Source organism: Tripterygium wilfordii, chromosome 11 (assembly GCF_013401445.1).
Source record: "Tripterygium wilfordii isolate XIE 37 chromosome 11, ASM1340144v1, whole genome shotgun sequence".
NCBI classification, from domain to species: Eukaryota; Viridiplantae; Streptophyta; class Magnoliopsida; order Celastrales; family Celastraceae; genus Tripterygium; species Tripterygium wilfordii.
The window spans coordinates 11,890,642-11,911,311 of record NC_052242.1 but is presented as its reverse complement, the minus strand read 5'-3'; the positions used below and the strand labels follow the sequence as shown (position 1 = coordinate 11,911,311).

Here is a 20,670-nt window from a genome sequence, read left to right as displayed (position 1 = left end):
TTGAACCGGCCGGTTCTTCGGTTGAACCGGTCAGAACCGGACCGGTTTTGACCGGTTCGGTCATTTATTAATGTTAATAAAATATTTTTGAAATTTTGTTATTTGTAGGGTTTGAACTCATGACCTTTTGTTCATTAAAAAAGGTTTTAATCACTAGGCTATGAGATTTTCTTTGTTTAAAATGGTACTTTATTTGAATATATTGTATTTTTATGAAGTTTTCTTACATATTATATGCATATAATATAAATATATATATAAATAATTCATTACATTAAAACCGGTTCGAACCCGGTTTGAACCCCGGTTGAACCTTTGAACCGTGAACCGAAGACTTTTCCGGTTTGATGACCGGTCCGGTTTTAAGAACCTTGCTCTGGACAAGGACCGACTCCATCACATCCCAAACAAAAATATAGTGCTCTCATTGACTATATATATACTCTGGTGATGATCGATGGAGCTTCAGGTTTTGATTTAGCAAATGTTGATGAAGCAAAAAGTGATGGATCTATACGAAATTACAACTTCACATCCCATATTCAGTTTCTCATGAAAACCAGCCATTTTTTGAAAATTAAATTAAATTGTGCATGCCAATCTAAAAGGTGAACAATACCTCTAAACTAAAGTGAGCCTACGAGGGTACAAATTAACACCCCTATATAATATAGTCTCCACACCTAGTTTCATGCTTCGGAACTGCATATATGTATGTATATAGCCGCATTTATATTCTTGAGACCTTCACCGTTTGTACTGAAATGTTTCTTTGTCAATTCCCTAAAGTTACTACTCTGATTGCTATATATATATATTTGACGTTTTTAATATTTATCTCAATACATAAGTTGAAGACTAATGTTAAAGGGCACCACATTTCAATCACGCACACGCGCACATGAATTCTCTAATATAGAAGTCCTTATTTTGTAAAATTTACGAATATTTGCTTTTAAGCTATTGGATCTAAACAAATGGCAAATTAAAGATGACTTATGGTTTAGGGGTTAGGAGTTTATTGTTTAGGATCACGCGTTGGGTTTTAACCCAACTTATCTTGTTTTTAGGTGGAAAATTTATGTACGCACGGAACTGACAGACATAGTATAGATGTTCAAAATACAAGCTTGTATGATATTGTTTTTGGTTATAAAAAAAACTAGTTGGTGAATCTCTCTGGAGTCAAACCATATGGATTGGGGACATCTTGAGTTCGATTCTCACCCAACTTACCTTGTTGTCAGGTAAAAAACTGATGTGCGCTTGGGTCTGAGTTTAGGCTCATCATTTTGCTTTTAAACTGTTAGATCTGAGCAATGGTTGAGCTAACTATACAATACTAAGCCATAAATTTTAATCGAGAATGATATCATACAAGTTTTCCATTTGGAATTTGTTGGCGTCTGCAACACAGTGGAAAACGTAAGGCTGAGGCTAAACCTATGTTTAAAGTTACAACACAGGAAATTGGAATTCACCAAAAATAAACAATCTCAAAATATTTTATAAATAAGGAGTTGTAACTAGAGAAGAACTCGTGTGTGTGTATATATATATAGTAGAGACATACCCCTCCTATATTCAATCTGTGGTCCCGCATGTCTTTTTGCAGCATATAGCCTGCACTATAACTTTCAACTAGTGGAAGAGTCGGTGTGTGCACCTTGTAGGCCTGTACTATATTTGGCGTCCATTGCTGCTCAATTGCAGTTTATATATTTACCAACAATTTTTTGTGGTTTACCCAATTGCTAGGTGAATAATGCCATTATTAATAGGCCAACGCCCTCAGGCCTCAACTAACCAGCGGCAATCGAGTTGGCTAGGAATAAGTATGAAAATGAGCACTAGCTTTAATTATCTGTATTGTTGCCTTCCTGGCCATCTTAAACACTTCAGAAAGAGGAGACAACAAGTTGTTGGGTGAAATGATGAACTTTGTCACGATAACTCTAAGCGCAAGCGGGAGAGGACGTGAATTCAAGTCTCATGAGTATTTTTATTATCGCAATTTAGAAGATGGGTCATTGTTCAGCCTAACAACTTATTTAGAATATTTTACGTGCACTTAACTTGGTCATTTTAAACCAGAATCTTTGGACTAACTTGGTCATTTTTCTCTATGCATGTTCTATTATGGTTCAAGTTCAACTTGGTGGATTCAACTCTGAGTGCAGAAAGTAAGATTGGGTGGGGCCCACAGCTGTGTTTGACTGGAGAAATTAAACAAAAGCCAAGGGCATGCAGATTCCAGACAACATCATGAAAATGTGGATTGGAATTCTACGTGCACTTGTTCTCATAATTAAGAAGTCTCGTTGGCACAAGAGTGGATTTGGAATTGGAAGTTTTACCAGTTGTGGCCTACGTTTTAATTTTCCGAATAAGACAAAAGTGCATGCTTATAGATTTAGAAAGTGCAAAGTAAAAGGTGTTTAATAGAGAAAGCGTGGAGGAGTAAAATGGGGGGCCTCGACCTTTGTGAGCTCCGGTGAGGACCACTCACTTTTTTGGGGTGGCATGCTAATGCTCTTCATGATTTCTTTTTATGGGTAAGGCTCTTAATTGGGTAAGGGATAAAAGATGGGACTCGAGTTCTGATTGTCGGGTGAATGTATGAGGTTGAAAACTAGCTAGCTTTGGTTTTGATGACATCTTAGGCGGTAAGACTTTCAGAGAATATCCTCGGTACTGTTAAGGATGACTTGCACAAAAAAAATACGTAAGTTATGGGGTCTCGAGGGTGTTCTTGGAGACCTCTTGCTCTGACGCTCATCAAGTCAGTAATTAGCAAATGGGAGTGTTCAATGTTTGGAATTCTCTCTCCAGTAGCTAATATAATGTAGGAATGAAAAAGTTTAGATTCTTTTACCTGTAGTCGGGGTCCTCTTTTATATGAGTTTTGATAGGAGTAGATCTCCTCTCCTTGATCTCAGACATAATTATAGGAAGGTGAATGCTATAAACTCTTAGTTTTCCTATGACGTTTGGTCACCGATGGTTACCAAGCACGTGTGCTCAATATTTCACCGAAGGGGGCTCCTTGATCTAGCCAAGGTGCTCTCCCTTTCTTTGGGTGTCATGCCCCATGTGAGCTCTAGATCCCTCTTTCTCGATTGATGTCCTCGGTCAATACTAGAGGAACATCGCCTTGATGGGATTTTGGTTTCATATACCACGTGTCAAAATCTGCATGGATGTGTGGAGATCATTTTGATATTATCATACAACATTCTTGTCTTAACTAGTGATTCGAGTGTAAATGTACTTCATAATTCATAAACTTAGTAACAAGTTTCTTTTCTCATATTATCTGGATTGACTCACTCTATAGAGATACAATATCAGTTTTAGTCATAAAATTTGAATTTGTTTGTGATTCATCACCAACCAACTCGACTATCCTCAAATGCTCTATATTTCTATTTCCTTTTCAAAAAAAATATATTTCTATTTCCTTTTTCATTTCTTTTTCAAATAAAGAAAGTTTTTAAGATGAATAGCCATTGCCCTCCATCGGATCGATGTTTTAACACCTTAAGGCTTGAGTTTTGAGCAATGAAAAGGGTCAAGCTAGCTAGATAGGCTTTACTGCCATTGTCAAGAAAATTGACGATCAATACATCAATTTGCTGGGAAGCATATATGTATTAATTTAACAGCAAGAAAGTACAAGTCTTGTCAGAATTATTGATGTCAATTCTTTTGGTGCGCCGCTAGATGTCTTTACAATAACTCGGTCATCAATTCCATTCATTTTCCTCATCCTCTCTTTATTCAATCTAAACTCCAAACCCTAAAGTCTAACCTCTCACCGCATCTTGAGCTCTATCGATACTCAAATCACCAAATCAATGGAATCCTTGAATATTACAGACAAGATGAACCCTAATGTCAATCAGAGATTTGTTGTAGAGCAGACATGTACAAACCCTAATTGTTTCTTTTGCATCATGAGAGAGCCAGACCCATCACCCAGAAGAGCCAAAATAGCAAACTATTTCAAGGAAATGCCGGTCCGGGATGACCAAGAACATGTTCTGGTGCTGAGTGGTGTATGGAACATAGCCATGATTCAACCAAACGATCCAGAGTTGCCTTCTCTCGGTGTCTTCAATTGCATGGCAAGTCTGATTCAGAAAGGTGTCACTGATAAAATTTGGCTTCTTAGGGACCAAAACATATATATTCCTTATTATGCTGCACATGTCATTGGTTCTTACACCATGAACAAGGTTGAGTTTGCTGAAAAGGCTGTGGAATCAGGTGTTATATCTCCACTACTTGAGCTTTTGAGAGGTAAGATCAGCTGGGTTGAACAAAGAGTCGCGGTTCGAGCTCTCGGTCACCTCGCAAGCTATGAAGAAACATTTGAAGCATTAGCTTTGTATGAGGAAGAGGTAGTTAACTTATCTATCCAAATAGCCTCTACTTGCCTTGAATTGATATATGACGGCTTTGTGGGTGTGAAAGAGAGAAAGGAAAGGTTGAAGTATCATTGTGACTTGCTTACTAGAGGTGTTAGAGGATTAGATATGGAGAACAGAAAGGCTGAAGAATGGGGTAGTCAACTTCAATGTTGGTCTCTCTATCTCTTAAATTGCTTTGCTTACAAAGGAAGATCCCTAAAACTCATTTGTAAGCATGAATTTTTAAGAGATTTGTGTGGAATGTGGGGTGGATTGGTGAATCACACCTCTCCTGCTGGGGTTGGACTAGTCAGAATTTTGTGTTACAATAAATATGGAAGAAAAAACATAGCTGAAATGAAGGAAGTTATAGTGAATCTATGCAATCTCGCAAGATCATCGGACGATTGGCAGTACATTGGAATTGATTGTCTTCTTATACTTCTCAAAGATCAGGACACAAGGTACAAAGTCATGGGAGTAGCTACTTTGTTTCTTGTTGATTTGGTTGAAATTATAAATCTTGGAGATAGATCAAACCTAGGTGAAGCAATCACAAGAGCACTCCTTTTGGACTACAAACAAAGAAAAATGAAATATAGTACTAATATTGATGTCCAAAAGGCACTAGAGCAAGTTTGGGAATTGAAGGTAGAGAAGAGGAGAAAAGAGAGATTGATGTGTGAAGAAAAAGTTGAAGAAAAAAGGGTTTTAGTAGGTTTGATTAAACAACAAGGAAACTACATGTTTTGGTCAGGAGATATGGAAGGAGCATTGATGAAGTATAGTGAAGCATTGGATTTGTGCCCAATAAGGTTGAGAAAAGAAAGGATGGTGGTTTATAGCAATAGAGCTCAGTGTCATTTGCTGCTTGGAGACCCAGATAGTGCTATCAGTGATTCAACTAGAGCTCTTTGTCTTTCAAACCCAACAAATTCTCATGGTAAAAGCCTTTGGAGGAGATCACAAGCTTACGACATGAAAGGTTTGGCAAAGGAGAGTTTGATGGATTGCATTATGTTCATTGATGGCTGCAACAAGATTCCTCATTATGCTTCTCGGATGATCAGCAAGCAAATGGATGCCACTTGGCTTTTTTCGACTGCTCGGTCCAAATCAATGGAGATTAATCAAATGAGAAGAGTACAACAAGAATCAGACGGCGGTGACTGTGAGAGAAGCAATGACGAAATGATGAAGACTATGATGGAGAAGAAAAGTTTCATATATGATCCTTTGATCGCTAGGAGGGCATACTGGAAAGTTGAGGAAGATCAGAGAGCAAGAAAGCTATTGGAGTTTGATCAGAGTAAGCCTAGTCGTATGCCTTCTAAATAGAAAAACGGTTTACTGATGATGCAGATTCAGCTGCTGCTTTTTTCAGGTCACATGGAAGCAACTGGGTTTCAGTGAGCTTGCATGCACTTGTGGGGGGAATGTTGTTTTGGAGTTAGGACCACTTGAGCACAACAACAATGAAAGATGAAGAAGAATCTAAACTAAGTTAAGCTGGGAAAAAAAAGAAGAAGAAAAGTTGTACCTTCCATTCACATGACTTACGGTTGTCCATAACTCTTTCCCTTTTGTCCTTTATTTCCAACAAAAGGGCATTTTTTTAAGGCAAGTATTATTAAGCAAACAAAAGCATAGTATATAAGGGGCTCACCGCCCATATGTAGTGGCCAAAATTCGTCTTGGCCACTTTAACAGGTATGCTCTATGCCCACAGTCCATTCCAGCTAACGGGCCCATGACCTTATTGATAACAACAAGAATACTGCTCCTTAGCAGGCTCACGTACGGACCACCAGCAGCTACGACTCCTTGGCTTACCCTATATCTATATTGTATTACATCACGCATGTCGGATGAGCCTTCCGCCCAAACGACCAACTCGTATGAATCCTACCCGACATGCTTGCATATCATCTCGACCTCTACCTCACGTCATCTTGACATCGACCTCCTGTCAAACAGGCCTCATCCCGACCTTCAACCATACATCCGTCCCGAGTTAGCCTCTAGACTCGCACATATCCCATCAGTGGCAATGAGATATAACCTTAGACATATCTGCCCTAAATCAGCCTTTTCATACCTTATTTATGGCACACAAAATTGATACCCACCCCGTCTTTGTCTCCAAGCCATAACATCATATCCTCCTGACACAAATCTGTCACAAGACATTTTCCTCCAACGGCTATTTTGACTTGTATCCCACATGGTCCAAGTGACATGTGTCCCCTCAAGTACACTATATAAATGAAATCTTCTACTGCTAGAGGGATTTCTCTCTTCTTTGTAACTGAATTTTCTCCTTTCTCTCCTTTTCTCTCTTCTTCTCATCTCATTCTTAGAACACTGAACATACCAGCCCCATTCACTCACAAAAAGCATTTTATTCCTAGACCTTGATCCACCGTGCATTAATCTCCATCTTTTCCGCCCATGACATTGCTGACTTGACTGTCAGAGTTTTTCGGTTGGCACCCAATCCGTGTCAAGCAATTTTTGACTGTCATTTTCTACTTGTATTGCGACCTTGATTACCTTTTGATTGTAGATTCGAGCACCTACACCTTATACAACCAAAAATCTAGAGAATCTAAAATCTCTCTGGGAATGCGGCTGGTCCACTGAACCTCGGTGGCCTATTTTCCTATTCCGTGAGGCATAGAGTTCGCAGATCCATGCACTTTCTTAGCCTCTCACCATTCCAACTCACTAAGACCCACTGAAATACTTTCCACCGCTCTTTGGATTGGATGGACCAATTTTTGACAAGATTGGGAGCTTTAATGGCAACAACTATGTAGACAGATTTGAGAAAATTTTCAGACTTAAACCGTACTTGTACTCCATGCGAGTATAGTTAGTCCGATTGGTTTGAGTTGTCTTGGGAGAGCTTCGTGGCCGGAATGCTAGGTCGAGGGCGGTGGGTTGAAACGGATCGATGGATGTGTTGTCTAGATATGTTTGAATCGGTAAGGGCTGTTTGTGGGTTTTGTTTATCATGTGTGTAAAGTTAACAATTACCTATTTAATATTTTATCAGTAAAGGGCATTTTGATATATTCATTAAATTTTGGGTATATATTTTGGGTATATATTTAGTGTAAACTTATACGGTTGAAGTAGGTGGTGTAAACGTAGTAGTTTGATAACATGCAAATAAAAATTTCGCTTAAATATTTTGTAAATAACTAACAATAATTCATACATTAAAGAATAAATTTAATTTCTTATAACAAATGAATATTTTTTCTTTGAGAAAAATATATATACAAACTATTAATTTCATATGCATTGTTTATGTATATCCTTAAATAAGGAAAAAAAACTAATTACGACTTTATTTAAAATTAAAAATTTTTCCTTTTCTCCAATAATATAATTTTTTATTTATTATTTTCATATTATTCTAATACAATAATAAATGAGTACTTGCAGAATATGAATAAAAATTATAATGAAGGTGTAGAATTGTAGAAACATCAATATTTATTATACTTCAAAATTTAAGCAAATAGTCTTGAGCCACAAGCAACAGGAATGGAGTCCCAAGAACTAAGACCAAATCCGACTGATTCTCTCTTTGACTCGGTTTTTCCATTCAGGCAAGCATTCAGGGCACGATCTTGTGAGCTTTCATCTTATCAATCCAGGAGATGAAGGAATTCTTAGAGTTCCTGAATCCTAAAAATCCATGTTCTTTACTCTTATTCATCAGAGGTAACGGATTTTCAAATGCAAATGTTAAATCAGCCAACCACCATGCTGCCACCTCCTCCAACTTGGTCGGTTGCAACTGATTCTCCCTCACAATCTCCTCCCAAACCGGCCCTTTATCCTTCATCATCTCCGCCAGGCTCAGCCCCTCCTCTTCAAACCCATACTCCTCCATCTCGAACTGCTCCGCCAGTACTTTCCAGAAATGCTTCCACTTGAATACATCCCCGTTGTGGATATTAAACGCTTCGTTCTTCGCATACCGATCCACCGCCGCCCATATTTGATGCTCCGCTATCAGATCCGCATCCGACACTACACTGTAACACTCCCATGCAGATTTCTTTCCCGGGAACTTCAACGGAACTCCCTCGTGCTTGCAAATCGCGGCGTACGCACACAGCGTTCCGATTATATTCATTAGACTGTACGGAGAGAAGCCGAAAATCAGGTGGGGTCGGTGCACCGTCCAAGTCAAATCGTTCTTTTTGGCCACCTCGTCGATCAATATGTCCTCTTGGGTATGGTAGAAATTGGGTCCGTCTAACCGGGGCAAATCCTCCGAGAACGGCGGGTCGTGAGGCTGGATCTTGCCGAAGGACTCGAAGGAGCCAACGTAGTGCTTGCTCCCTGTCTGGAGGCACACGTGGCATAGATTGGGGGCATTGGAGATAACGGCCTGGAGGACATTACGTAGCATCCGGCCGTTGACCTCGCAGTTCTCGGCCTCCGATGGTCGATTGATCCAACTCATGTAGAAAATGTGAGTGACGTCTGTTAGTGGGGAGAGCTTTGCTTGAGCATCTTCGGAGTCGGAGACGTCGCACTGGATGTACTCGATGGGATGGTCCATGTGCCAGTCGGGTCTGGGTCGTCGGCCCACTCCGTACACCTTCCATGGGCCGCCGGGTGTATCCGATAGTGGCAGAATCTCGGCTAGGCTGTTACCCACTAAACCGGTCACACCAATTATTAGTGCCACGCTCTTGTAGCTCGTTGAGATCTCATCTTCTTCGAATTTCTTCTGTAAACCAAGAATTTCAATTATGTCAATGAAGAATACAGAGCCAGAATTGGATTCATTATTTGACCTTTACCTTAGCTGCACCAACGGCTCCGGCCCACCACCAGCTCATCTTGTTAAGTCAAGAAAATACCAGTCTGGGTCTGGGAGAAATAGTGCTCTACATTTCAGTTTTATACAAAAAATTAGATCTTGGCAAGTCAAGAAGATACCCGTCTGGGAGAAGTAGACCTGCCGGCCTCTGCTGTTCATAGTTTATTGATCAATTGACAGGTCATTCAACCTACGGAGAGATTAAGGTTATTATTAAACAATGGCTAATCATGGTCACATTTTTTATTATTGTGTCTAACCACTCTCTTATCATTATATAAATGTCCTCAATGAAGATGCTAATTGATCGCAATTTGACAGGTCATTCAACCTACACTATTATTAAACAATAGCTAATCATGGTCAAGTTTTGGAATATTGTGTCTAAACAATCTTTTTATAATCAAATCAATGTCCCCAATACAGATGCTAATTGATCTTGTAAAATTAAGACCAGATGCCTACTTTAATCCTGACCTTCAACCATACATCCGTCTCTAGTTAGCCTTTAGACTCGCACATATCCTGTCATTGGCAACGAGGTATTACCTTAGACATATCTGGTATAAATCAACTTTTTCATACCTTACTTATGACATACAAAACTGATACCCGCCCCGGTCTTTGTCTCCAAGCCATAACATCAGAACTCATGTGCAGAAGAACCATAGATCCTTATCTAACTGGATAGCTCCCCCACCAGGGAGTCTAAAATGGAACACTGATGGTTCCTTGCATATGAACAAGGCAGGCATAGGAGGAGTGTTGAGAAATAGCAATGGAGAGTTCCTATGTATCTTCTCTGGTCCTGTAAATAATTCTGGGCCCCTTGGGCCTCTCCTTTAAAAGGTTCTGGGCCCCTTGAGCCTCTCCCTTAAAAGGTTCCTTGCATATGAACAAGGCAGGCATAGGAGGAGTGTTGAGAAATAGCAATGGAGAGTTCCTATGTATCTTCTCTGGTCCTGTAAATAATTCTGGGCCCCTTGGGCTTCTCCCTTAAAAGACCTATTAAGGGGGAGAAGAGCTTGCTCTTATATACTGCACTTCGCATGGGTTTATACCCGATGTGGGACATTTCGTCCTAACACTCCCCATAGGAGGAGTGTTGAGAAATAGCAATGGAGAGTTCCTATGTATCTTCTCTGGTCCTGTAAATAATTCTGGGCCCCTTGGGCCTCTCCCTTAAAAGGCCTATTAAGGGGGAGAAGAGCTTGCTCTTATATACTGCACTTCGCATGGGTTTATACTCGATGTGGGACATTTCGTCCTAACACTCCCCCGCACTCGTAGACTGGGTATCTATGCCCAAGGCCCAACGAGTGGACTTTTTATCGAGGATGAGTGCACACCTGCTCCGATACCATGTAAATAATTCTGGGCCCTTTGGGCCTCCCCCTTAAAAGGCCTATTAAGGGGGAGAAGAGCTTGCTCTTATATACTGCACTTCGCATGGGTTTAAATGTAGAAAATCCCACGATGACACAACCCAGAGCCAGCCTCCCCACCATCTCAGCCCTTTGTGCTGTGGCAGTTCCCAGCCCATCCACATGGAAAAGGCTGGACAATGAGTTGAAGACTTGGGCAAGCTTATAAGCTAGACACCAAGCCCCTCAACAACCGATGTGGGATTTTATCCCTTTAACAGGTCCTGCGGGAGATATTGACGCTACATCTGCTGAAGTTAAAGGTATAAGAAAGGCATTGGAGATCACTATGGAGCATGATTGCACTAACAGATCTAGCATCATCATAGAGTCGGACTCTCTCAACTCCATTTCTTGGCTTCGAAAATGTTCCCCCTCTCCGTGGAAGCTGGATCAAGACTTCAATGCCATAGTTAATATTGTTGAGACTCTTGCTAACGTAGAATTCATTCACACGTGGAGAGAGGCTAACAGGGTTATGGACTTTTTGACCAAGAGTGGTGTCAACAGAAGCGAAATGGTAATTGATTGATAACGGTGAGTTTTGCCCCTTTTTTCAAGATAAACTTAGATAACCATTTCTTTGAATTTGGGATCTTTAGGTTTGTGTATCAAGAAGAATGAGAAATGGCATCCAAACTTTGAAGGAATGATCTTGTATATTTCGGTTTGGTAGGATTGATGAGATGGCTTCTTATTTGGTCATTTAGATTAATCTGATGCTCCATATTGAAGAATTTTAGACTCTAGAATTTTCTGCTAATTCTAGAGTCCCATATCCAAAAATAACAAAAAAAAACAATGAGCTCTTTGATTAGGTTATCTATCTATCTATTGATATAATCTGGTGATTCAAGCTTTCAGATGTTGAGAAGAAGAAAAGACAGAGAAGAAGAAGAAGAAGAGAGTTTGTAAGAATTTCATTCAAACTTGTAACGGCATTGGAGCCCTCATACAAGGTTGTGAAATAGAATGGGCTTAAGTGAAAGTAAAGTTAAAAGCCAAGCCCAACATCAAGGGCCCATTGAAATTCACTAGAAGAGCTAGCCCAAAAGAAGTAAAGAACCAGGACAATTTGGGGAGGAAAATGAAGATTTCTCAGTTCGACCCAATTTTGTAATTTTTGCTATTAATTCTTGGATCAGGGTTTCTTCCACAGTTCCGTTGAAGGCGACGGCAGCCATGGACAACCAAGGCGAACTTCTATGCGAGGCCGCGAGGAACGGAGTTCTTGATAAGTTGAGAGCTCTGATTGACTCAGGAGCTGATGTCTCCTACTTCGACAGCGATGGCATCACTCCGCTCATGCACTCGGCACGCCTCGGGCACGCCGAGGTGGTCAAGGTGCTTCTTGAAGCTGGGGCGCCGTGGAACGCGCTCTCTCCCTCAAATCTTTCTGCGGGAGATTTCGCCATGGAATTCGGGCATCAAGAAGTATTCGAAATACTTCTCAATGCAGGTGTGTACGTGGTTGCCTCGAATTTGTTCAATTGAGACTTTGAGAGTGAAAGTGCTTTTGTTACACGTCGTAATGTATGTAAGGTTAAAATTAGCTGAATGTTGATAGAATTTTTCCCGAAAAATGGCTGAATGCAGGTGTGGTTGCCTCGAACTCATTGTTTTCATCAAAAGTTGAAGAGAAGTGTTCTGATTGAATTTTTTAGCAGTCTCGTGGGTCATAGAACATTTGAATTAAGAAAATATTAAAGTTTTCATGGCGGCTAAGTACCATGTAATAGCAAGAAAAGAATTTTGTGCAGAGTGTAAAATAATCACACAAATACTTAATAGCATATGGATAGTTGTTTCTTCCTGTTCCTTGCATTCGTAAATAAGCCCAAATTATAAGAAAATTTTGAAATTTGCTTTGTATTTGTGAGTTGGCTCACGATTATGGACTAGCCCAAGGCGAGCACACTGGAAGTTCTATTCCTTTCTATGCAGCTCCTCATGTTCTTCCTCCACAGCAACTCAGCAAGCACATGCACTGATCCACGGATTCACCTGTCCAAAACTTGTGCTTCCACGTTCAAAAATTAATAGGCATAAATGTCCACAACTCATTTGTGAAACAGAATCTGAGACTGAAATGGACTTTGTCTTTTTTGAGCAGGAATTCAGGCTGAGTTGATCTTAGGAACCATTGCGCGGAAAGAAAATAAAAATGGCGACTCTAGTGGGGACTACTTGGAGGATAGGATCTCATTTAGTGAGGATAAGCTGATGGACTCTGATAGCAAGGCTATTATGATGGCATGGGAGAAGCCGTTGATGGAGGCTCATGCAAAAGCTGTTTGTTCAGGGGGTGGCCATATATTGAACATTGGGTTTGGCATGGGTCTTGTGGATACAGCCATTCAGCAATACTCTCCAGCTACACACACAATTGTTGAGGCACACCCAGAAGTTTATGAACGTATGCTTCATAGTGGTTGGGGTGAGAAAAATAATGTGAAGATAATATTTGGCCGTTGGCAGGACGTTCTTTCTCAACTTGGATCTTACGATGGTAATTCATTATTCCCCTTTCAACAATATGCACATCCCTTGTCAAGGCATATACCTACGTTATCAATTCAAACGCACAGATTTATGCACTTCAAGAACTTTTCACAAGTTATAACTGTTAACATGTAATGATTTTGTATCCCTGTATTTGCTTGTGTGCCCATAATACTTCTAAAAGAATTTGCCAAATCTTTCAGGTATTTTCTTTGACACATATGGAGAGTACTATGAAGACCTGAGAGAGTTCCACCAACAACTTCCAAAGCTATTGAAGTCCGGGGGGATTTACTCATTCTTCAATGGCCTTTGTGGTGGTAATGCTTTCTTCCATGTTGTTTACTGTCATTTAGTTTCTCTAGAATTAGAGAATTTGGGGTACTCCACACAACTAATTCCCTTGCCTGTTAAGGATTGTTTGGGAGAAGAAGTGTGGGATGGTGTGAGGCACAAATATTGGCAGCTTGATACATACTACCTTCCTGTCTCTCAGTCTATACGGGATTCTGACTGATTTTTGAATTTATCGTATAACAGATTATTGTTCATTTCCTGAGTTTGTTATTGTTGGACAGTACTGAAGATGTTTTTTCTTCTATTTATTGTTACTAGATAGTTTAGAGTTGGATGTTACTGATTCAGGCTTCTGTTATCTTCAAATTTGGTGATTATTTTATTATAGACCATAGATACTGGAGATATACTAGCCATTAAATTGATAATCTTTTGATATCCAATGTCTTAAAAGTGGTAAAATTCATAAACAGTCTTCAACCAGGATTAAATATTTAAGCTCTTGCCATATTCGGATACAAATGATTTTCTAGCGAATGTATGAAATTGTTGACTGGAAAGATTGTTGGTAGATATTATTGGAATAGTTAATATCTTTTCCTCAATCCATCATAGTTTGTCCAAGTAAATTTAGCAGAAATGAGAATGTTGTATGTGGGGCAACATAATAAAAAAAATCAAAATGAAGTGCCCGATTTTAAGTGTAGGCAGCTCCACTCATAAATATGGCGAGATGGATTGTCTAGGATGGTATGGCATGTATATTATAGATATTGGTGTTATGGTGTGGAAAATTGAGAATACCCAGGTAAGAGATCTTAAGAAGGGAAGAAGGTGGTCAAAAAGAGACAAAGTAATGTAGTTTGTAGATGTCAAAGAAATTGGTGGATTATGCAGTTTTATATTGGTGCGAGTGATGAAGAAAATTCAAGTGCCAGACTTCATTTTTAAAATTTAAGAATTCATGTAATTGACTCCAAATATTTGGGATTTAGGCTTTTGTTGTTATTGTTGTCATGCTTGGTCTTTTGATATTTAGCTCAATCCAAGCAAGGATGGAAGAACTTCATGTACGTCCTATTTGATCCTCTACATGCTATGGCTCAGTTAATGAGGATATGAGCCAATAGGCTCAATACTTCTAGTTAACAGTCTACGGAGATATCAAAGTTCCTTAAGTTGTACTAGTGTCTGTAAGAAGCTATTCTTGATTGAAATCTTTTTTCAAGGACCACTTGCTGTTGATTAGTAGACCACCCAAAATAAATAACTCTTCTTGCCAAAATTTGGCGTCATCTTAAGAATGATGAAACTTATGGCTGCTTAAGAATTAGGATAAGATAAGGATACCAATGGTCCCTGTCGCTGCACTTAGGGACCAAATTCATACTGGTAGTGTAATTTAAATTTAGCTGATTTAGTCCTTCAGCTTTAATATTAAGAACAATAGGGTCCAACAATAAGTGCATTTGACTTCAAAATTAGTCATTTTATTTCAAGTCTATATTATTGGACTATACTGTTGAGGAAAAAATTGTCCAACTGTAAAATTGAAGGACCAAATTGAACCCGGTCCTTAATTTGAGGGATCATTGGTGTCCTTAACCCTTGTATCAATTAGAATTACTTCCTAGTAGCATGAAATGTGAGAAGTGCACAAAAGTCAGGTTAAGAAGAAAGCAAGATTGCTGGAAATATAGTCTAGATGCATATGCTGATTCATACATAATTTTATGTAAAATTATTTACACCATTCTAGTCAGTGTACAACTGGTCTTGCATTGTCAGTTGCTGAAATATAAGACATTATTTGCACATATGAAGAGCAATATAATTGGGCATGCAGATTTTGCAGGACCCAGAAGTAGATCCCCTGAGCTCTTGTCCATTGTTATGATCAAGTCCAGCTAAATGCTATTGGACTACCAACAACGTGTTTCCCATCCGACCATTTTAGGCGAGCAAAGTTGTTTGTACCTGATGGCATAGAGCTAGCAGTGAATGTGACTGTGTAACTCTTTTTCTCATATTGCTTACTGAAAGCCAGTGATTCTGGCTGGACCAAGATTTTCACTGATGGAGTTGGTGAAGTGACTGAAACCTTATAAATTGCTGGAGTTCCCACGTTAGTCAAAGTCCTAGTATATTTGACTCTGCTTGTTTTACCAGCACCACCACTTAGGCCTGAAGCAGTTTGCAGAGGTACTGAGAAAGAAGGGTAGTTAAGATCTCCCAAGCTATATCTCTTGTTTGCTTCACAGGTGTAGTCTCTACCTGAAACAAGGTTAATCTCAGTTGGGGTATAGTTCAGTGCGCATAGGAACGCTAGGTAGTCATCCACCGAGGCGTCATAAACAAGACCAGGGTCAATGGCTGCCATTGGATCTACGTGTCCGGCACCATAGTCGAAGGGTGTTGATGGTTGTCCTGTAGCAACATCTTGTATAGTCTCGCCGTTTTTGTAAGCTGAGTAAGCTGTGGTCATAAGTGCAGATCTAATGGCGGCCGGGCTCCAATCTGGGTGAGCAGCCTTGATGAACGCAGCTAAACCGCTCACATGAGGGCATGACATAGATGTACCTGAAATGATATTGAAACTTACGTGCCTTTTATCTCCTTGTAATCCAGTTGGGCCAATTCCTCCACTCCACCCAGCTAGGATATTTACTCCTGGTGCTATGAGGTCTGGTTTTAATATTTCTGGGTTTAGCATATTTGGACCTCTAGAGCTGAATGCTGCTACCACCGGTGATGGTTGGACGCCCAATTGCGTTCTTCCAGAAGCAATTGTGGCTGTTGGATTTTTCTCGGAGAGAACATATTTCTTAATTGCGTCCCCTGCTTTTTGGCCTACTGCTGAGGACGGCAGTAGATGTGCGTCGGCAATCAGCTCCTCCGCGTAGAATTCGGTGTTGGCTAATATCATCCCTACCCCACCAGCAGCTTTGACCATCAGACCCTTGTGCGCTCTAGAATTTCCCCCTCTATTGCAAATCACAATTTTCCCTGCCACTCTTGCAGGAATCAAAGTGCCAGTCATGCAAAGATTACCGTTACTGGAATTACTGGCCTTAGCACCAGAAACTAGGGGAACCAATGAAGCTGATAAAGGTTTCCCACCGTAGAGTGATACGCCATAGTATTTTTCTCCATTCCCTAGTGTAACGGTGGCTGGGAAATCACGGTCAAGAGTTCCTGCACCTACTGTGGTTATCCATGGTGCTACATTGGCCAAACTGCCTAAACTTGGTCCTCCATTTCCAGCCGAGCATGATACCAGAATTCCTTGAGCCATTGCTGTGAAAGCTCCGACTGCAACAGTATCTCTGTAGTAATCAGATAATCCTCCCCCAATAGACAAGGATAACACATTGACACCATCCTCAATAGCTTTCTCTATTGCAGCTAGTATATCAGTTCCAAAGCAGCCGCCAAGCCAACAGACCTTGTATACAGCCACTCGAGCTTTTGGTGCCATCCCGCGTGCTATCCCATCAGCGAAACCAAAAAGGCTAGCTCCTGAGACAGCTGACCCAGCTGCCGTAGTGGCAGTGTGAGTTCCATGGCCATCATCATCTCTCGGTGATTTTGATTCCATTGATTCATCAACGGGTCCAAAAGCTGCTTCATACCCTTTTGAGAAATACCTTGCACCAATCAGCTTGCGATTGCAGCTCGACAAGTTAAATGTTTTACCCAACTCGCACTCACCTTTCCAGCTACTAGGCACTGGCCCAAGCCCTGTGTCATCAAAACTTTTTGACTCAGGCCAAGCACCCGTGTCCAGTACTCCAACAATCACATCACTCATAGAGTCGGATTCAGGAAGGAGAGTGCCCGTCCTTCCTAATCCAAGGAACTCTGGTGTTCGAGTTGTGTGAAGCTCGTATGTCATTTCAGGCAGAACGCGGAGAATTCCCGGTTGTTTTTCCAGTGATTCTGCTTCCTTAGCAGTTAACCTTGTGGAGAAACCATGAACTGCGTTTTTGTAGGTGTAAAGCATCTCGGCTACCTCTGATACCGATTTCAAGGATGATTGAAACCACTCCAGGTGTTCAGTGAAACTTGCTGGCATATTGGACCTATCCATGTGGACTATGTATGTCTTTTGGGATTGCTGATCCCTCTCTTCTTCTGCTACGACGGACGTGTAACAGAAGCACAGCAGCATAACCATCTGTAGAAGCCAGAAATTCATCTTCATAGTTTGCAAGGCAGTTGAGTGGAGTGTGTTGTGGAAAACTTATTTGTTTTAGATTTGGAGTGGAAGGGGAAACATGGAGCTCATATGGGGTTAATAGAGATTCTTTGGGTTCAGTTTGTAGGTCTAGCGTTAGCACCCGCTCATACCAGTTTTAGCCAAGGCAAAGTGCTTGTTACTTCACGCCTTCTTATGGACAATGTGGAACAAGATATTTAATTTCATCGTTTCATTCGGTAACTCGTTCAGCACTACTAAATTTGACACTACAAAGATTTGTGGTACTGCACACTCGAGTGGGGTGCTACAAATACTATCGTACAGATTCTACTTTAGCTAATATATTTGTGCCTACCAAATTGTGGAAAGTATGGGCAGTAGTGAACACAACAGGAACGCACTCACTTGGATGATTATTCTAATACATTTCATAAGTAGATGATATTGCACTCATTTAGTGGGTTAATTGTGCCATTATTTTTCCGCTTTACCATGCATTCCTTTTTGGTCTTAATATTCTTGCTAGACTTGCACACAAGTATTAGGCAGGCTTTATCTTTACTTTCACAAATAGGTTTGCTTTTTTCTCTTTATTCAGAAAATGAATATTTTGAGTGGGAACAATTGATGATGTATGCTATCTATTATTGTATGGTGAATTAACAGATGTCTTTTCAGCCACCCAACTACACTATATGCTAATAGTGTTATCTGTAAAGGTTTAGTGGAAAACCCCACTAATAAATCAAGCACTCTTAAGAAAGATTAAACTAATGGTTTGCTTATTAGCATTTGCCAGTACGAGATTCTGGTGGAAAGAATTAGTATATCATGATGATAGTGGAAATTTTGGAACATGATTCCAAAAGGATTTCATGCATTTTGTAATGAAATAATTTAAATATTTCTTCGTGAAGGCAACAAGGCAAATCCATTAGGGCAAATGCAATGGTGAAGTGGTATTGAGCCAACAAAGATGTTGTCTTTTGCTGATGTGATTGTATTGTAAAATGTGTTTTGCTTATGTGGCTGTATTGGGATAAGTGTTTTGCTGATGTGGATGTATTGATATTTGATGTTTTGGTGTAGTTTTGTTGTGGATAATATGGAGGAATGGAATATTGTTGGGTTGGGTGGAAAGATAAAGTGTGTGGGAAGAAAAAGTGTATAGAAATTTGTGTTTTACTGATGTAGCTGTATTAGAATACGTGTTTGACTTGACTTTTTGTGTAATAGAGGTGGGACCGGGTCAACAAAAATGTTGGCCCAGCAACATAAATCCCATTGCATTTGCCCTTACGCCATCTAATGTGGTTAATCTTAAAGTAATAAATGCTACCTCCCATCTAAACAGGTATTCTAGGCACATAATTCAAGACATTTTTAGTTGCATTTTTTATTATTTTTTACATGCTACTTGTTGGAACCATTTCAATAGCATTTCAATAATCAAAAGCCAAACCCATTACGCCATCTAATGTGGTTAGTTTTAAAGTAATAAATGCTACCTTCCATCCAAATAGGTATTTTCGACACATAATTCAAGATTATTTTTCACATGCTACTTATTGGAACCATTTCAATAGCATTTCAATTACCGAAGAAGGTACTATCCCCATAACTTTATTTATTCCGATTATACCCTCGAATGTATACTTAAATCATTATATAAAATATCTCTCATTTAATAAATCAAGGAATAGTGTTATATAAAATATCTCTCATTTAATAAATTAAAGAATAGTGTTATTATAAAATATCTCTCATTTAATAAATAAATAAATTAATTAATTAATTGTTATTAAAACTTTAATTAATTAATTAATTTATAATTGATTAAGTATCTTTAATTTATTTTAATTCATTATATAAATTATATATATTAATTTTTACAATTGGATACATGTATATTTGTCATTACAACTAATATGCGTAATATCCCTGCACGTAATTTATCAGAATATGCTACACAGTAAAAATATTATCAGTAAAAGTTCAACCAAACGCTACACAGCATTTAAGCAGCATCGCTGCTATTAAAATTGTTCAACATTTCTGTTATCACCATTTCTACTGATATATCTGCTACATTTAAAAAATTTTGTAAAGCTGGACCCTATTATCATTTTTTATCAATATATATGGTCTACAATATATGTTACTGTCAAAATTGTCTATTACACGAACCCTTAATCATGATTGATAGCGGTGTTTTGTTTTTCTCCCACTCAAGTTGCTAGCTTTTTTTTTTGTGATTAGCTGTGATGGACCCTCCGTAGGCCACCCCTAATAATTGATGAGTACTACTAATTGATGAGCTTTTATTTATATTACAGTCTTATTCTTGTATTTCCCGAAGCAGTCCAGTCCATTCAATTCCCCTTTGACAATACAGTCATACAGAGAGTGAAAGTTGGACTACTTGTACCTAGCTCAGGGCTAAAGTTCTTTTTTTTAAATATATATATATATATATACACATTTTAAATCATGATTTAATATGATTATAGCAAGAATTTTAATAAATTATAACTTAAAAAATTGTAGCGCCCTCTTTCTATTGTTGGGTGGCAGGGGTCTGCTATAAATTTTTTACAACGGACTCCATTGTAAATATATTATACAATGTTATATTTTTTATAAATCTCAAAAAAATTATGATTGTATTTTGATCGGTATTAAGAGTTTAATGGTATTTTTTTGTTTCAAACAAAAATCAAATTAAACAAGAAAATGAAATGAAAATTTTGGACCTTCGAATATAAACTCGAAACATTCAATGTCTCTTTTAAACATGAATTTGATTTTTGTTTGAAACCAAAAAAAAATACTATTGAACTCGTACTTTCGATCAAAACACAATCATGAATTTTTTGAAATTTATAAAAAAATTATTAAACACTAAAAATGAATTTACAACGGACCGCTGTAAAAAATTTACAACAAACCCCCGACTTCCCCGATTGTTGCTTGAAGACGAATTTC

General features: G+C 39.1%; 4 protein-coding genes across 4 annotated transcripts; 2 read left to right on the top strand and 2 right to left on the bottom strand.

Moving 5' to 3' along the window:
* Window positions 1-3,612: 3,612 nt before the first annotated feature.
* On the top strand, window positions 3,613-6,000 carry LOC120009659. The gene has a single exon (XM_038860326.1). It carries the CDS (start codon window positions 3,858-3,860, stop codon window positions 5,748-5,750), a length of 1,893 nt encoding a protein of 630 aa, XP_038716254.1. The 5' UTR covers window positions 3,613-3,857; the 3' UTR covers window positions 5,751-6,000.
* A 1,905-nt stretch (window positions 6,001-7,905) lies between these two features.
* On the bottom strand, window positions 7,906-9,467 carry LOC120008549 ((S)-8-oxocitronellyl enol synthase CYC2-like). The gene is made up of 2 exons (XM_038858924.1): window positions 9,242-9,467; window positions 7,906-9,168 (listed from the first exon to the last, which is right to left on the bottom strand). The coding sequence occupies exons 1-2, from the start codon at window positions 9,278-9,280 to the stop codon at window positions 8,041-8,043; spliced, it is 1,167 nt and encodes a 388-aa protein (XP_038714852.1). The 5' UTR covers window positions 9,281-9,467; the 3' UTR covers window positions 7,906-8,040.
* Window positions 9,468-11,773: 2,306 nt separating this feature from the next.
* Window positions 11,774-13,831, top strand: LOC120008925 (protein arginine N-methyltransferase 2). The gene is made up of 3 exons (XM_038859309.1): window positions 11,774-12,144; window positions 12,799-13,194; window positions 13,391-13,831. Exons 1-3 carry the CDS (start codon window positions 11,868-11,870, stop codon window positions 13,702-13,704), a joined length of 987 nt encoding a protein of 328 aa, XP_038715237.1. The 5' UTR covers window positions 11,774-11,867; the 3' UTR covers window positions 13,705-13,831.
* A 1,350-nt stretch (window positions 13,832-15,181) lies between these two features.
* On the bottom strand, window positions 15,182-18,099 carry LOC120009323 (subtilisin-like protease SBT1.7). Its single transcript, XM_038859866.1, has one exon. The coding sequence runs from the start codon at window positions 17,686-17,688 to the stop codon at window positions 15,382-15,384; it is 2,307 nt and encodes a 768-aa protein (XP_038715794.1). The 5' UTR covers window positions 17,689-18,099; the 3' UTR covers window positions 15,182-15,381.
* Between the last annotated feature and the right edge of the window lie 2,571 nt (window positions 18,100-20,670).

Excerpts from the sequence above, each read along its gene's own strand:
- LOC120009323 (XM_038859866.1), bottom strand. The coding sequence starts at position 17,688 with ATGAAGATGAATTTCTGGCTTCTACAGATGGTTATGCTGCTGTGCTTC.
- LOC120008549 (XM_038858924.1), bottom strand. The coding sequence starts at position 9,280 with ATGAGCTGGTGGTGGGCCGGAGCCGTTGGTGCAGCTAAG. Across the intron at positions 9,169-9,241 it reads GAGCCGTTGGTGCAGCTAAG|AAGAAATTCGAAGAAGATGA; the intron begins GTAAAGGTCAAA and ends CTTGGTTTACAG.
- LOC120009659 (XM_038860326.1), top strand. The coding sequence starts at position 3,858 with ATGGAATCCTTGAATATTACAGACAAGATGAACCCTAATGTCAATCAG.
- LOC120008925 (XM_038859309.1), top strand. The coding sequence starts at position 11,868 with ATGGACAACCAAGGCGAACTTCTATGCGAGGCCGCGAGGAACGGAGTT. Across the intron at positions 12,145-12,798 it reads CGAAATACTTCTCAATGCAG|GAATTCAGGCTGAGTTGATC; the intron begins GTGTGTACGTGG and ends TTTTTTGAGCAG. Across the intron at positions 13,195-13,390 it reads TCAACTTGGATCTTACGATG|GTATTTTCTTTGACACATAT; the intron begins GTAATTCATTAT and ends CAAATCTTTCAG.